The sequence below is a fragment of the Gymnogyps californianus genome, chromosome 5 (assembly GCF_018139145.2).
Source record: "Gymnogyps californianus isolate 813 chromosome 5, ASM1813914v2, whole genome shotgun sequence".
Lineage (NCBI taxonomy): Eukaryota > Metazoa > Chordata > Aves > Accipitriformes > Cathartidae > Gymnogyps > Gymnogyps californianus.
In genome coordinates, this window is record NC_059475.1 from 31,849,849 (window position 1) to 31,867,240 (window position 17,392).

Sequence of the window (17,392 nt, forward strand, 5' to 3'; positions counted from 1 at the left end):
TAGTTTTGTTTCCGAGATTCAACACCCATTTTTCAATCAGATGCTTCTATTTGCTCTTGCTGCTTCAGAGCTCTCTTGGTCTGGTACTTCACTGCTAGAAAGAGACAGATTTTCTTTCCCCACGTGCCTTTTAAGGATCCGTTCAGTGAACCTGGAAGACGCTTTCCTGCAGACCGACCTAGTTCCACATTTTTGAGCCACGCAGAACGGTGATCCACTGGGCCAAAAAAAGGTCTATTCAAAACACGTCCAAGGTCATCTCCCAAGTCAAAGGAGGAGATCTGGAAAACAAAACAAATCTAATACCTAATGTTGCATGCTCACAGGTTTGGCTCTGGGATGCTGAAAGCTGTGCGTGCCCTGGGGCAGATGTGCCAGGCAAGTTTCATTTTGACCTAAATCGGCTTCAATTTTTCCAAGTAAGTTCTAAAATCCCGATAAATGATTAAAAAATCACTGCCCCTCCTTTACTGTATCAGCCTGGTGAAGCTCAGAGTCACTGTTAAAGGTAGCAAAACCTTGCAAATGGGGGAAGAAAATACACTTGTGCAGTAATGCAAATAAAAACTCAAGGGATGAAGTGTGTGTATATATGCCAAGTAATGGCCTTCAAAGGGATAAAAAGTGGAAATCTGATAGAGAATGAAACTCTTCTACCGCTAAGCACTGAGAAAAGTGGTACAAGAAGCAAGCAGGAAGAAATGGACTCTCTGGAAAGTCTTAAAACAACAAACCCAACAAAATCAGAAGAAAATGGTTTAGAAGAGCCTTTAAAATGAGTTTTATTGTCAGAATTTTACAAGTAGCCTTCAGTGGCATCATACAAGAAGAACTCTGTTGCAAAACTCTAATAAATAGTCTGCCCCAAGACCCAAAATATTTTTTGAAATAAAATAAAAACCAAACTTGAAAATAAAAGAGAATAAAAGCAAGACTTCAGGATGCTCAGAGATGTTAGCAATATTTCCCATTTACAAATAATATCAGGCATTATATAAATCTCCTTCATACAAGTCATTAAAAAACCCAAGACATTCTAAACCTTTACAAAAGCACTCCAGAAATAGTTCCAAAGAGATCCATTTCCATGACAAAACATTAGAGAAGAACTCCATGGGGATTAGCATCACAAATGAAGTTTGAGGTTGAAGTGCAGTGTGTACTTGTGTGGAGCAAGAATAAAGAGCATGAAAAAAGGATCTGAAAAGAGCAGGGAAGTTTCTGTGACAAGACTATGCCCGATGATTTTAATCTATCTACTTGAGAATGTGGTAAAGGGGAGGGAGTGGATGCTCTTGAAATTAACTCCCAAATATACTGCACTTTATGCAAGGCAATATTCATTAAGGTAGTGACTGTATCCTCAGAAGGGAGTAGAAAAGGTTTCTCAGCACGCTGCACAGTTCAATGCCTGTGCAGACTGCGGCGCTTAGAAGTCATATTCTGACACCTAAAAGGTATTTTCTGGAGAGGTAACACGTTGTGGCAAGTTAGGTGTTCCTTCAAAGAACAAGAAAATAACTTCCCTGGCATGAGGCAGTTTGGGAATTCTCACGCTAGACAGTTTCACTGGGGATTGGGGATTTCAGAGCTCCAATCCTATCCCAGCACTTTGAAAAATACACTTCTCTAATTCACCTCTACATATTCCTCTGTCTACCATAGTAAAAGATTTGTAAGACCTCTCATGTAATAAAACACAAGTTGAATAAACATTTCTCAAATCTGTTGAGATTTGAGAAGTCCAGAGAAACAGAATGGGAGGGCAGGTGCACGGAGACGGTTTACGTGGATCTTCATGGAAACAGTTCAGGGGAAAGAAATCTTATCTCTTTACAACTTCAGCCTAAGTCTTCTGCACGTATGCAAGTAACAGATTCCCCTGGAAGGGAAGGGGACTGTACTTCAGCGGTACAGCAACAGTGCTCAGTATCTCTCAGCCTGCCTGATACAGTATGAACTGCAGCATGCCTAGTTTTGCTGTTCGTAAAATTACTTGCAGCCATTGTTTCCACGGGAAACAAAGGCTACCAGAAATGCTAATGCAATAGATGTGTGATAATATGCCTCACCCACAGCTCACGTCTCTAGTCTCTCTCCAAATGTTATGATGCTGGTTGTACTGTACCATACACTATGGACACGCGTTCTCTGTAATGTATGGGAAGGTAGCACTAGCAATCAAGCACAAATTGCTAAGGAGACACCTAAAACATTGCATTACATCCCCTCGTCTGTGGCATACTTCAGAAAACAATGTAAGAAGAGCATTAAAATAAACATTTCTTTCTAATTTTCTAGATGTCATAATATTTGCTAAAGCTGCAAGAAAAGCAGATTACCTGAAACAGAGAGAAAGGAGTTAATGGAAACAGAGGCAGATGGAACAGCAAGCCTGATCCCACCTCCAAATCATTTTGTACATAACCGATAAAGAGACAATGTGCAAAAAATAGACATTCACATTTTAGCAGTTAAACCTTTATTTTACCTTTTTAAAATTATTTACTTTGTTTTTTCTACAAAAGGCAGACATTGATTGTTGATCTGCAATTGTTCTGAGTGCGCGCAGAGATGCAAAAAAGGGTTATTGGAGGATGAAGGACAAGGAAGTGCTCTGACTATACTTTCACATGTCATGATTAAGGTGGCATTAAAGCTTAAGTCCCAGTAATAATATTCATAACAGATAGTTTCCTTCCCCGTACACTGTTCTCAGTTCATATCAATTGTGTTGAAAACCCATTCGGTGAATTTCTTCAGTTTCTCGGTTGCGTTCTGGGATTCCTCCTGTAACCTCAAGTTGTCTTCCCGCAAATGTTGCACTTCAGCCTGAAGACTGGCCTTGTCCTCTTTTTCCTTAGGCATGAGGAAAAATACAGATCTTAGTGGAAATTTTAGGTTTTCTACTGACATAGAGAGGCAAGAATCTCTTAAGAGAGCATGAGTCTCATTCTTCGTAAGGATTTTATGTGCAGTAACACATGGTTTTATATCTAAGGGACACTTGTGACATTTCATTCCTCACTTTTTGCTTGAATGAACAGGATTTCTCTATATTAAATTCTAACACAGAAGCTGGCTCCCCAAGTGGTGAAATAAAATTGGGCATGCCCTGTTCTGTATGTACAACATCTATGTACAACTGCTGATGGTTAACTAAATAGGGGATAGGAAATACTCCTGCAAATACCTCCCCAGCTAAGAGACTTTTCATCTGACTACAGCAGATCCTTCTTGGACCAAGCAGGCAGTAACACAATACAGGAAGTTTCCACAGTAGAAATTATATGTTTAGATAATACTCTCGCTTTTCAACATCAGCAGGATATATTTACATGGCCTAACTTCAAGCCTTTTGCAGTGTCACCTGAATTAGGACTGGAGGTACTCTGAATCACTCTCCTAATTTAAGCAGAGGAATCAGATGCCTACAAATTTAGACACTCCACCCTAGCCTTGCATAATTAGAAGTATGGCCTCAGAAAAATAGTAAAGAAATGTCTTTTTCTCATAGAAGGATGAGACTGTCACAGGCTCAGGCACGGCAAAGCAGGATTACACAGTTATTAGCATCACCTATCAGCACTAAATATGTGTCTTACAGATTTTCTGTAGACAAAATGTTTACCTTCCTTAAATCCTCTTGCAGCATTTTCAGCAAACCTTCTAGTTGGTCCACTTTAGAGGCGAGAGTTGGAGGAGATTCCTTACTGTTGAAAGCAGGAAACAAGAATAGGTATTGACATGATTTACTGTCTTCACATAGGGTAGCTAACAGCCTTGTCTATACCAAGTGGCTTTATGTAGGTATGCACTCAGGTACGCTAAGAATTCACAAAATGAACAAAAAGAACCGAACATGGTTCACATGCAGCACATCAATCAACAGAACAAACTTAACTTGTGATTAACTGGGGCCATCCCATCACTTGACTTCTCTCTACTTCTACTCATTATATGTGCCTTGAATTACCATTGCTTTGGACAGGTTCATGAACATCTCAGACAAGAACGAACCTGCAAAAACGTTCAACTGTACTCTGCAAAAAAGTTCAACTGTACTTACGATTCTTCTGTTTTCACTTCCTACCACCACCTTCACGAGAACTTGTGAAGAGTTCTGTAAAGCCTGGAGATGGCTTCCAAATAAAGATGTTGCTACTCTTTTCCTTGGTTTGTAGCTGAGGAAGCCTGTGTATCTGGTTTATTTACTTACCCTGTATAAGGCTTTATCTGTGCAGTAAGCTGGTCCTCAGCCTGATCACTACTGGAGGCAGCGCTCACAGGTCTGTGATTTTCATCAGCAGCAGCAAAGAATGAAGCTCGCTGAACTGGGAAGGCAAACATACAGAGAAAAACAATGGCAGCAGTAACAATTATCTGTTCAGGCATAGTGCAACAGCTACACTGCAGGATCTCAAAGCCATCTAAGAACTCTGTCTCAAGCATGATAAGGTGACGATACGACATACCAATATCCACTTGACAGAAGCAAACTGGCATTGCAAATGTTTGCACCACGTTCTCCACTGTATTGGATTCAACAACCAAGTACTAGCTCTGGCACAGCACTGCATGCTCACACAGATCATGCATCACCCTCAGGCTAAGAAGCTCTCCAGGAGGGAGACGCTAGAGAGTGCAAAGCAGAGGTACCCCGGCAGCGCTCACAGAGTCCACCCAAGTCCAATTCCAAGAGAGGCAAGAAGCCAAGCTGGAACAACAAGAGCTGCGCCAAACTTCCTGGGTACAACCGCATGACAGTACCCAGTAACTCAGTAACTGTATTTAGCTTCCTTCACTCCAGAAAGGATCCTTTTTTATCTTGAGGAAAGAAAAGCTCACTGTGCACAATTTACATGTGGAAAGTAAAATGACCAATGTAATTTTTCAGAACGTGAAATTTTTTCCTTATGCCTTAGAGAATGTTTTCAGATTGAAACGTGAAACCTCTTTCCTGCCTTGTGTCTATACTTTTTTGTCCTGTAACCGCTCAGATGTTTTAACACATCTCTAAATCATTATCACATGTGGTGTGGCTGTAAACTACTGACTGCCCCTACCTCTGGAGTTTCCTAGCACAAACAGTAACATAAACACTTTTTAGTTTAATAAATTGACATCTCTCTCCCTCAGCAGCTGCTGGTCTCTCACTGGAAATAGAAAAGTATCCTTTTCTGCTTGGCAAATTTTTATTCTGTGCTTTCAACAAGGCTAAAATTAACGTGCCTTGATATTTGATCGAATTTTTCCTGCTCCTCTCTTTTTTCCTTTGAATGAAAATACTGAAGGTTGGTGTAGCTCAGGGATCCAGGCAGTTTGTTTCAGCTGATTGCAGATATCACTATTCGTAACTTCGGGGGCTTGTGCTGGAGACACCAACCAACGATGTGGAAGAGAGGTGTCCAGGATCACAAATCAGAATTTAGGCTGCTTGGTACTTGTCAGTCCCTGCTGGCACCTGGCAGAGACTAAAGACTGGGATTATATTGACATCAGACAGCTGTTTCCTCTCCAAGCCAAATCTGAATATATTTTTACAGCAGTGAGATGAAGGTGCCAGCCAACACATTACCCCAGCTTTTCTTCATCTGAGCTGTCGGTTTGTTAACTTCACCACACTGACTTTGTTCACAATTCTAAAGAGTAACATGAGTGAGTCTGGGGCCTACAAAAGCGAGGGATGCAGGTTAATGAGGACAGTCAAATAAATCTAACCAAAAAAAGGGGATCTTTTAAACAGAAATTGCCAACCACAGTGAAATGTGTTAAAACCTGGGTTTCATCCCTATGTGGTGGTGAAAAACAACATTACTACAAATTAATCTCCTCTTGAGGACTAAGGCTTACTTTGAATACTCTTTCCCAAGACTGCACGGCAGAAATGAGACATGCTGCTCCTACAACTCCTATAGCAATAGAGCAGAGCACACACGTATGTCTTGAACACCAGCTTAGACATGCACTGTCTTAATGATGTGTATGGATACTACCAGAGAACAGCCAAGAAAGCAAGTTACTTCACAGCCTTCTCCAACCATGCAGAATAATGTCTAAAAGATTCAGGATCAGCAAAAACACTTTCATGAAGGTGGGACAGCATTTGTGCAGAGATTAGGAAAAGGCACTCCTGTTCAATGCACCTAGAAGACTTTTCCATCGCATTATAGTAACTGTAAGGTAAACTCCCTTTGGGCTGAAGTGTATTTAATTTTAAATTCAAATACCTCTAGGCAGCTTACAGTTCTCTTCAGTTTACTAAGTGTCAAGGAGATGGGAAGTGCCATAGGATGAAACGACACTTATGTGCAAGTCTATGTATTCAGAGTATGCGAAGGGAAGAACAGCAATAGAAAAGTATATACCAACAAGGCATATTTCCCAAACTACCTTGGCAGCGCACTTCAACTGTGCTACAGAAACTTATTGCTAGTGCAGTACACAAGCAATCATTAGTGTGCTCGTATGCTTTTCCCCTGCTATTTGACTTTACTTTTGCACTTTCGTGCCAGATGTCTTTTCCATCCTAGCTGTGATGTCTGCAACTGCTCAAAATCAAAGGTAGCCAGTTTTACAGAGATTTGGCTGAACCGTAGCACAGAGGGATTCCAGTATGAAGAAATGGTATCTGAGTATTACAGACAAAGTTTTATGCTGTTAAGACTTGAGTTGCTATTTTAAATGAGCTTAAGCTTCAGACTAAGTAGAAACAGTAACAACAACAAAAGCAAGAGTCAAGATTAAAAAACCCCAAAACACTCCTTAACGAAGCATGCACAAAGACCAGCCTTCTAAGTATTATATTCTGAAAACTTACCTTCAAAGGCTTTGGCAGCATCTACCAAGTTTGACCAGTCCAGATCAGAGGCAGAATCAGGCAACGGCATAAGACCAGGGTCTGGCATAGGCTGCCGTCTTTGCTCCTGGATATCTGTCAGGGAGCTGTCTGAGGCAGAAAACTCTCCTAGAGTAATGCAGAACAAATTATCAACTCCACAAAACACCCCCAAAATTCCTTTCTTAATACTAATGCATCCCTATTTTTAATTTTCCTGGGATAGCACTTTTGGAACCAGAACTCAGTAGAAAGTTTGATCAACTGTAGTTGACCAGATACAGCACGTTACAAGCCAGTTTTCTGAGACAGTACTTCTCACCAGGACACTCAGCTCCTTTCTAACCTGCCTGAATCTTTGCAGCTTAGCACTTCAAAAGCCAACCTCTGCCTCCCCCCAGCACTGGGGCTGGGGGCAGTACTCTTCTTCCTGCCTCTGAACAAGCTGAAGATACTTTGGAGGGCTCTGCAGCTTGCTGGGGCTTCTACACTCCCTGGCACCCACTTGCTCCTGTAAAAATACAAAACTGTGGGGTTTTTTTCCTCCTCTCTTTACAATCTCATAAACCAATGGGAGCAGACTTGGGCCTACCAAGATGAATCAGTACCAGAAAACCCTTAAAATGACTTCCAAAGCGTTGCACATCTCTCAGCAGTTTAGTGAAACCTCTTGATCTTTACTGCAAAATACCCACACCCACCTGTAAGTTGGTACGTGGCCCACTACAGAAAAAACATTGGCAAGCTTGAAAGAAGGATATAAAGTCCCTGTAATTTTTGTGCAAACTGGTGCCTAGCAAAGTGAAACACTTGAATTATTGCCACTAATTACGGAAAGAACAAATTGTGACCCAACAATTATCTACTTCATTTCAGTTTACTGGCTGGACGATCAAAAAACGTGCAATGCCTGTCAGTCAGCACATGTGTAAGCTCAGAAGCAGCAACAACTTGTTTCCTCATGCCCTCTGTCAGGGCGTAAAGAAAGTTTTGAAAAATTTGTAGGTGGTATTAGAAGCACCACAGATGTAGGGGTGAGATGACAGACTGGGCACCTGTGAGGAAGCTGCAGAGAAGAAGGGTATAGTGAAGAATCCATTTGGCCAGAGAGAACAGAAAGACAGCGTGGTGGGCAGGATACAAGCCCATTGGAAGACAAATGCTACTAGTTGTGTTGCTTATTTTTGCCTCCCCCCCCCGCCCCCTTTTGATAGTCTAATAACTATGTAACTTCATTAACTAAAATAACTTTCTAATAACTTTAGCTAAATAATATTGCTGCCTGGGAAACAATGACCAGAAAAGCTACACCGCATTCACTTCTTTGCTCAAAAATCTTGAAAAAAAGAATTTTTTTGTGTCTGTGTGTGTTTACTTTTTATAAACGTAAGTTCAGCTCAATATTAACACCGAGGATTCTTGTATTGTCTCCCCAAAAGAGGGCAGTTATTTGGGAAGTTCTTAACATGAAAATATTTACAATTAGTGAAAAGATACACAGAATTAGAAGAAAAAAATAACCATTTGAAAAAGTACCTGTTTTAAAAGTGTGAGCTGGATTGTTAATTAAGACTGATGAGTAAATAAGAATATTTTTAGCTCATTGTTTTCCCTCTTCAAAACAAATGAAGCTGCTCTGGAATGGCTGTTCTTTGTTATTAAGATCTTTGAATTAAAAGACTTTTGAATAGGCAGAACCCAACAAATACTTGTGGTATTAAATATCCAGCTCTACTTAATCCTTCTCTCAGCAAAGGCAAGTGAGGGAGGGGAGACAATTCGTGTGCCACTCAAATAGCTGGTCCTTTTATCATGCAGGGCCTACATTTTATAGAAAATGGAAATCTTGTTTTGTTGACAAATGTAGAAAGCTTATGTGCTAGGAGGAGTAATCGGTTTGGTGTGGAAGACAATGTGACAGTGAAAGAAGGTTTTGTGGTTTTCTTTTCGGAAAATACAGGCATCTAAACGAAAAGAGACCAAGTGCTGCTTTCCACTTCTACTCAGATGGCATCATTAATCTTCTGACCCCAAGCCCTCAGAAGCCAAATCCACCAGCCAGTTACAAGTGTAACCAAGTCTGCAAAGTTATTTTAGTGCATATAAAAAGCAGAAGTGAAGAGAGCTCAGTTTCCTAACTCTTACGCAAGAAACATGTTGTACAGAAACAACAGCTCATGAAAATGTCAGGTTCAACACTGAAAACTGATGCCTGGTGATCACAGACAGATGAAAAGAATTTAAAATAGATTTCTTCAGCAGCCTTCACTGTCAAATGTAGCCTGTGTATCTAAATACAGACCGTGCTTAGGGCCCGCTATAGTGAGTTGAATCTATTGATAGCCTTTCATTTTCCTCTTGAAACATACTAAAACATGAATAAATCAGAGCAGATAGGTACTTCTTCAGAAAACATTGCAGAATCCTACACTGTGAGATCTAGCTCTATTTCTGGAAAACACATTTAGTACACATTTAGTTATGAGGTACAGCGGGAACCTGTGAAAATTCCCTTTCTCACCAACTGAGACATTCACATGCAGTAACACACAACCTATCACATAATCCTACTGACGCTTTTCAGTAAACTAACGGGGGAAAGCTGAGCACCTTCTTGACAGCAGTTTACCATGGAACTTTTTGTTGTTAGCTGTTGATGTATGACTAAAATAAGTAACTCAAGTCCTGTAACATGAATAGTGTAAGGGAGTGAATTTAAAAACTGTTGGTGCAATGAAAGCTCTATCTGGTGTAGTTGTACATCCAAATGTCCACTAGTATTTATCCACCTTTATATCATTATTTTCCTAATAGTATTTTGTTCCCATAATCCCACACTAAAGGAACTGACATCTGAAGTTGTCACTAGTGGATAACCAGGCATACATTATTTGCCCATTGGTCCAACTGGTCCAGATGACTCCTGGAAGAAATGGTGAAAACTTACAGCCAATGAGGCAAGTTTTTGTGCTCCTTCCACAAGGTAACTGCATGACCAGTCATGCAGTCTTATATTCACTGAAGTGAGGAAAAAAAAGAATTCCCATCCTGTTTTATATTATCAGGCACGTGACTTAACTCTCCTCCTTTTAGCAAAATCAAGATGGAAGTACTAATTGCTGTAACAAACATTTTCCCTTAACATGATTCACAAAGGATTCCTTTGAAAGTAGATAAGTGAGAAATACACTTACCATGTAGTGATTTCATTCCCAAAGTATATGATGGTCTCCGTAACGGCAGCGACTTTGGGAGAGAAGGGTACGTGCTGGTGAACAGTACATCATTTGGCATGGCTTGGTCCAAGAGCGAGGCCCGTGAGGTGAAGAAATGGTCCCTTTGACCACTGTAAATACTCTCATCTGACAAAGTCCTTTGCAAGGCACGCCTTGTGGTAGGAGTGCTGGGAAAGGGAGACTGACAGGACAGAGTGTGTGACTATACAGTCATAAAAACAAATAAAAAGAAATGAGAAAAAAATAAAATCAATAAAGAAACTTTTGAAGTCCCTGTTGAAATCGTTTTTTAAAACTTTTTTTTTTTTTTGAAGAAAGCAAGCAAGTGTTAAAATAGTATTTTTTCAGAGTGGATAGGAAAAACAACTAAAGGAATCGGCTTTGAAGGAAGATTATAACTACAGAACCTATATACGTCTTTTTTAGCCTATCTCACATTCTACCTTTTAAATACCCTTCAAACTTCTCCTGAAGTGGAAATCTCAGGCAGCCCTCATGGATTCTAGAGCTGACGTGTAGCAGAGAATGTTTACAGAAACAGACTGAATGCTGCATAAACCAGAGTTCTCCCTTGTGCCCGGGGGAGGCTGCCTTCCTGCAGGCAGAGCACTGCCAACTAATTAGAAGTCTTATATTACTGAACAACTAGGAACACCCACCACCGCTTTGATTCTTCAGAAGGATTTGAATCAACATTAAGTAAATAGTCCCATGAGTAAGAGAACTTGTGTCTTACCCCCACCATCATCCCAGCTTCCTCCATGCTCCACATAGGAGAAAGCAATGCTGTGGTTAGCCTGGAGTTACGTACTCTCTGGCCAGTGCCAGCGAGCTGCTATCAAAGAACGCATAACCATTCCCATCAGCAGAGACACTGATTTTCATGAAACCTGTAGCAACATAACTATCTCTAAGACAAAATATTTCTTTACAGTTTGGTTGAAATTTGGTTCAAAGGCTTTTATGGAGAAATGGCAAACAGAAAGGAAGACCTCACCACCCTCATTTGCTCTGTAAGCAAGTTTAAACAAAAAAGGACATAATACGATTTCTGGAAAGTGTGATTAAACATTATAAAGAGTTGCTCATTTGCACATAAAAATAGTTCTCTCTTCTCAGAAAGAGGAAAAAAATGTTTAAACAGACGGTACTCTATTCCTGTGATCAAAATCCCACACTACAAGGTGGGAGAAGAGCGTGGAGGAAGGACTATTGGTACTGTACAGTGGAAGACAATCTGCCAGATTTTTTTTTTCCAAAAGGTTAAAAATTTTAATATTAAAAAACTGCTGCACGTTTTGGTTTTATGATAAGGATCCAAAACAATTAAAATTATTTCCAAAAACCTGCTATCATCAAAAGACAAGGAAGGAAAGAGAAGCCATGTCCCATGCCAACTTTCTATTACGTCAAATTCTCCCTTCTCCATTGCCTCCCTCAGGACGTGCCCATCACAGTTGGGCCTTGCACACACAGTTAACACTACAGAAATGACAACTTCTGGTACACAGTTGTCACTACGTTACACTGAGGATCAAGCTGCTTTTTTATTCTGAAATTTAAAAGCTCAATCAGCAGGTTCATGTTACGATCCAGTGAAATCTCCCAGTACTTGTCCTGAAGTGGCAAAGGAAAAGAAAGAGCTGCTAAGTCAAGCAGCATTTACTCAAGGGTGGTATAGTTCACTTAGTGTTAAAGAATTAGAAGCTGGAACCACCAGTTAATATCAGATGTTGAGATGAAAAGGTTGCACAGATATGAACGTCTGATGGAGTTGGAACAGAGGCAATACGAGTAGGAGCTGTCTTCTGGAAGTAGAGCAGAGGGAAAAGAAAAAGGAGAGGGACTTGTCTGAGAAGATATAATGCATAAGTAGTAGGTAAGGAGATAAGGAAGGCTGGGAAGATAATAAAAAGATGCACAAGAGAAAATCACAGCCTAGAACAAATTCTAGTAGCAAACAAAGCCTTTGGCAGCAAACAGACAGGAAGGAGGAGGAATTTTGGTCTTTGTGCGGTGAACTAATGAAGGCCATTATCATTCTTTTTTTTTTTTAAACTGTCAAATTTTGTGCTGTAAGAGCAACTTTTTTGTAAGATGAAATATAAATCATGCAGTGGACAGAAATGACAGTTACTTTTAAAATGGAAAAGATTAATTGGTGTGATAGAATGTTATTAACTTGCTGAAGCTTATCAAAAGTGTAACCTGAGTTAACATAACTTGTTACAGTCACCAGGAAATAAAGATCAGGGTGAGAACCGATTCACTAACCCCAAAGCAGAAGAACAAAAAACTTGGGAACACACACACTTTTCATGGTCCTCAGGTCACCGCTTTAAACAGAATGGAATTTCTTGGAATGAGAACAACCCCCTTACTCAAAACAACCAACAGGAGATGCTCACATCGCCCATGGCACACTCCCCTCAGAACTACCACAAACCTAAGAAAAAGATATCTTGTCATTGGCAAGGTTTTTTTTCCTCCGGCGTCAAAGGTAACATCTGAAATAATCTGTGTATTGAACTTAGCACTTAGAAGTTTTAATAAGCCACTTTGGTTTTTTACAAGCAAAGAAGAAGTTGCAGCCCTCTCTTCTGCATGGTTGCTGTGGAAACCATTGGGGCTCTAGGTGACGAGCCTGGGCTGTTAAGCACTGACTGTACATGGAGACTGTAGAAATCAAGATGTTCTCTTCAAAATTTTTAAAATTAATATATGCACTTTTGTGGTGTTATACACATTTTGAAATACATCAGGAAATGTTTCTAACTATTTATTCTGTATAAGTTTAGGGAGCATTCTTGGTCCTTGTGCAGTAACAGGATTAGAGAGGCCTAAAAGCATGCTTTTTGCAAGGAGTTTCAATACTGTCAACAAATCACTGTCTAGTGATGCAATCAGAGAATAACAATTCAAATGCGTAAGACAACACTACACGATTTTCCATGAGCCAGCAGTCCTAAATGATCTTTGCAATTTGGCATACTAGTCTTTTTAAATTTGCACACAAAACTGTAATAATATTGCAGTGACTGTAATAATGAAACTGTTCCCCAAATATATTTCTCTAGTAGATAAGTCTGTGACAAACGGATGACCTTCTGTCCATGATGAGAATTCAGGGAATGCCTTGCATTTTTTTTTCCTGTTATGGGTGAGAATAGAAAAGTTCCTATCTGAGAAACTCTTGAGTCCAATGCAAAGTCCAACCGAGTAAGCTCTGTATGAATGAACGCTTCAGCTTTGACCGCTTTGAAAGCACTCAGCATTTGCTACACAGAAATCTTAGAGCTTCATGGCCTTCACCCTTTTCCAAATTGTGAAGCATTTGCTGTATTAGTTGATATGCCTAGGCAGCAATGAACTCAATCATCAAATTCTTAAAAAAGCGTAACTTCACACATTTCTATTTTGTAACAACAGAACTATGACTTGGATCAGAACAGGACCTGTGCATTGCTCTTCAGGTATTCTCAGATTTCACTTAACTGTGACAAGAGATAGCCAGACGACAGACTCTCTCTTTAACATACCTTAAAATTCTTCTGGGATTCAGGTGTTGGGCTATCAAGATCTATCAATTTCTTCAGCTCTTCTTCAACGGTGGACTTGGATGCTCGTTTCGGCGATGCTCGTAGATCTCTTGCTGAAGCACGCAGCCGAGGGTGGGCCATTTCATTGCCATCACTCTGGTGACGTCTTAAATGAAATGGAACAGACACATTCAGGTCTCAAAGCCCTGGGGCAGGAGGCATGAATGAAACAAGAATTATAGCACCCTCAAGATTTTCAAAGAAAAAACCTAGGTAGGGGGCACGGAGGAGGGAAGGAGTTTCGCTAATACAGCAGAGCCTCATCTTAATGCATACCTACTGAAAGAACAAACTTGTTTAAAAACATCAACTAGCAATACACTTAAAGGTTATCGTAATACAGTTTCCCAATAAGGGACTGAATCTATTAAAATAACGTGTATTCTGCACAAAACTAAAAACTATAAATGTCTTCAATGAGCCCAAAAGCAGAAAATCACTAAGTTTCTTTAATCTTTTAACTGGCTTTTTATAATGCAGTTGTTACAAAGTTTCACCATCTCCTTTTGACAGCCAGTTATTGGCATCATCTAGGGATACTGTGCTTGACCCAATAAAAGTCAAGAAGGGTTGAATAAATTACTTTGAAATGGGCTTTCTGAACCACTTGCTTTCCAAGTCATACTAGACTTAAAGGAACAATATTTTCACTAGTAAGTTGTTTCTCAGTTTCTCTTCCAAAAGAGATGGTTGCATATTGTAATGCAGAGAGATCTTGGCTTGCTTTAAGCCAGTTAGACTGGATACTGGCAGCAATCTTAACAAGGCAACATGGAATGCTGCAGAGCTAATGCATAGCATGCATGGTACTACTACATGGATGAGAGGCTTAAGGAAAACTCAGGCTCTACGTTAAGAGGATTTTTAATATTTGCTCAAATACCATTTTGAGTCACCTTTAAGAAGTCCCAAGGAAAGATAAGCTTTAATAGGACTTAAATCCATACAGCTCTCTAGAAATGATAAAAAAAAAAATCTTTTACAAGTTAACAGGGAATGAGATTACCTAACTATCTAAGTCTAACTGCAGAACTCAAGATTAGAGATTAAGTTCTACAGAAGACTAAGCATTCTATTAAATAGTCTTGAGCTCTTCTATACAGAGAAGTATCACAGATCTCAATGCTTTACAATTAAAGCAAATAACCAAACAAGAGAACTAAAAACCAGTCTTACTTTCTTGAATCCATAAACCCCACTGAGTTTATTGTCCCTTCGGGCTTTTTCCATCCGATCAGATACTTGCTAGTAGCACCCTGGCGAGGGTAGAAAGTCCTAGGACCAGATGAGGAGGAAGAGGAGGAGGAGAAAGAAGGTGCAAGCTGGGGAGAAGTAGCAGAATGAAGCTCTTCTTTAGGTGAGCTTCTGGCACTGGTGAAAACAACCGGGCTGGCAGAGTGTCGTGAGCTCATGGTACTAGGAGAAAAACATAATAAAGACAAAATTTGTCTCAAATGTGTAGATATGCACCTTGTTTCACTATTTTTAAAGCAGAACTCTGGGCACAAGGTGTTACTCTTGTAAATAGTGGGTAGAGTAGCAAAACAAGTTCGTTCTTCTTAAGAGCCTTCCACCAATGTTTCATTAAAAACATCTCACATAGTAATGAAAAATTTTGTAAGCAACCTCTAAGGATGCAATATACCACCGTCCCCTCATTCCCCTTCACAAATGGGAAATCTAGGGTTCATGGTCATTAGGCAGCTTAAAAGTAATACAAGAGATTGTAGCTGAATTAGCAAAAAAGAACTCAAGTCCAACTTCTTGCTGGAAATCCTGGCTGTGGAAGAAAACATATTTTGAAGGAACTTAAGCAACAGGAAACATCTCTTTCAGACCCCACAACAAACCACAGAAGAAACCCATACATCTTTCAAAAGAGGGCTTCCTGGATTTTGCCTGAAACGCAGTTACCATTTGCAAAAAAAGACTCAAATTGAGAAGTTTGAGCAGGTCTCTAACATATATCACAATTTGTCTAGACAGAAAAAAGAGTTGGGATGACCAACTGCAGCTTATTGTTGGAAGAAGGAAGGGGGCTTTAGATGGGAGCTACTCTCTAGTTATGCTGATATTCAAATCTGATGCAACTTGCATAATATCAGGAGCACTAGGGCTTAAGACAATATTTACTATAACAACCTTAAAAGGTCAGGCATTTCTAAGTACAGTTACAGGAAAACTTTTTCTACAGCCTTAGTACTGAAATAGCATTATATATTTGGAGACCAGTTTTCTATCAGCTCTCTACACAGCCACATTTTCATCCCTGTATCCAACACTGCAAGGAAAGAATTTGAAACAGATGGGCCTGTGGTAAAGAACAGTTTCTGACTGAGAAATAAAAATTAGCTGGAAGGCTGAATAAAGTCACTGAATAATCTCTTCCTTCTTAGCTTAACAGAAAATTCTTCACCACTCTTTTCATATCTTGGTAAAACAATGCATTTTCACATCTCTCTCTCTTACTGAAACAGAAAAAAGAATTTAAGGTTAAATTTATGTTGCCACCTGGGAAAATAATCTCACCTACATTTAGCCTTATACAAGTCAGTTATCTAATCTATGCCACTTGCCTGGCTCCTGCTGTAGTCAATGAAGAAATATCCTTAGGAGGTGATTCTCCTCATCTTAAATTAGGTGTCTCAGATACACAGGGAGAATTAATGCTTTGGAGTTTCTCCTCTCTCTCCCATTGACAACAGATGGAGTTTAAAAAAATCACCTTCAACTATATTTCATTTTCATATGCCTCAAGTTAAGTACCATGAATCCCAACAGCTAAGTGCTGTGGATTTAGTGAGGAGTCTGAGTGGACTGTAGTCTTCCCACCTCAAACAGCACCAGCTGCTGCAGCCCATGCTTCCATCTAATGTACATGGGGATGGCTGTGAAGTCCCTCACATCAGGGGCAAGATGCATCTCCGCATACGTATGTACATCAAATGACAATAATACAGATTTTGTATTATATAATTACTTTTTTTCTTCCATCTGTACATTTGAAAGGCCTATACAAAAGATGGCAGATTGGGAAAATATAGGAAGAGATCTTCCTGTCCATCAAGCCCGTATATTTCGCACTGCACATCACAACATTCGTATTTGTAACAGATATAAGTAAACATAATTTGTAGCAAGAAAGCAGAGAAAAATAAAAGCTGGGGGGAGAGGCAGTAAATTTCTCTTCATTCCCCCTTCTCTCTTCTTTTTCAATACTGAAAGAAAACTCCTACACATGCTGAGTAAACCAGCCCATCTGTGAGGCATCACCACTGCAAAATTAAACCGCCAAGACTTGGGGAAGATGGACATCTTTAAAGAAAATGTATGGGGTTATTTTTTTTTTCATTTTTACCCCCTTCCAAATACACTCAAGAAGTGGAGAAGTCTTTTGCTTCAGTGTAGGAAAAGGGAAGTTCTGATCACATTTCAGAATTCTTTAATCCATCAGGTAGTTCTCAAGGAAGTGCTAGTTGTGAGAAAACATTTCTTGATAAAAACCAATAACAACTCCTAGATAGGCTGGTAGTGTTGATCCTTAATATTACTACGCAATAAGGGTAAAAAATGATGTTCAGTATGCTCTATGTGAAATTTATATATAAAATGCAAATGTATATATAATAAAATAATTATAATATTCTATTATATAGCTTATTGTATATATACATTGTGTATTTTAAGTATTATTACTTTAATATTTATTATAATATGTA

At 39.6% G+C, this 17,392-nt stretch overlaps 1 protein-coding gene across 5 annotated transcripts in view; it reads right to left on the reverse strand.

Moving 5' to 3' along the window:
* Positions 1 to 754: 754 nt before the first annotated feature.
* SIPA1L1 (signal induced proliferation associated 1 like 1) overlaps positions 755 to 17,392 on the reverse strand; it is a 228,730-nt gene continuing 212,092 nt past the window's right edge. For all 5 annotated transcript variants that reach the window (XM_050897053.1, XM_050897056.1, XM_050897054.1 and 2 more), the window contains 7 exons: positions 14,850 to 15,089; positions 13,614 to 13,779; positions 10,033 to 10,276; positions 6,821 to 6,967; positions 4,220 to 4,334; positions 3,632 to 3,713; positions 755 to 2,859 (listed from right to left, as the gene is read on the reverse strand). In XM_050897053.1, the coding sequence (XP_050753010.1) occupies positions 2,716 to 2,859; positions 3,632 to 3,713; positions 4,220 to 4,334; positions 6,821 to 6,967; positions 10,033 to 10,276; positions 13,614 to 13,779; positions 14,850 to 15,089 (1,138 nt within the window). In that variant the 3' untranslated portion in view covers positions 755 to 2,715. The remainder of the gene's footprint in view (positions 2,860 to 3,631; positions 3,714 to 4,219; positions 4,335 to 6,820; positions 6,968 to 10,032; positions 10,277 to 13,613; positions 13,780 to 14,849; positions 15,090 to 17,392) is intronic.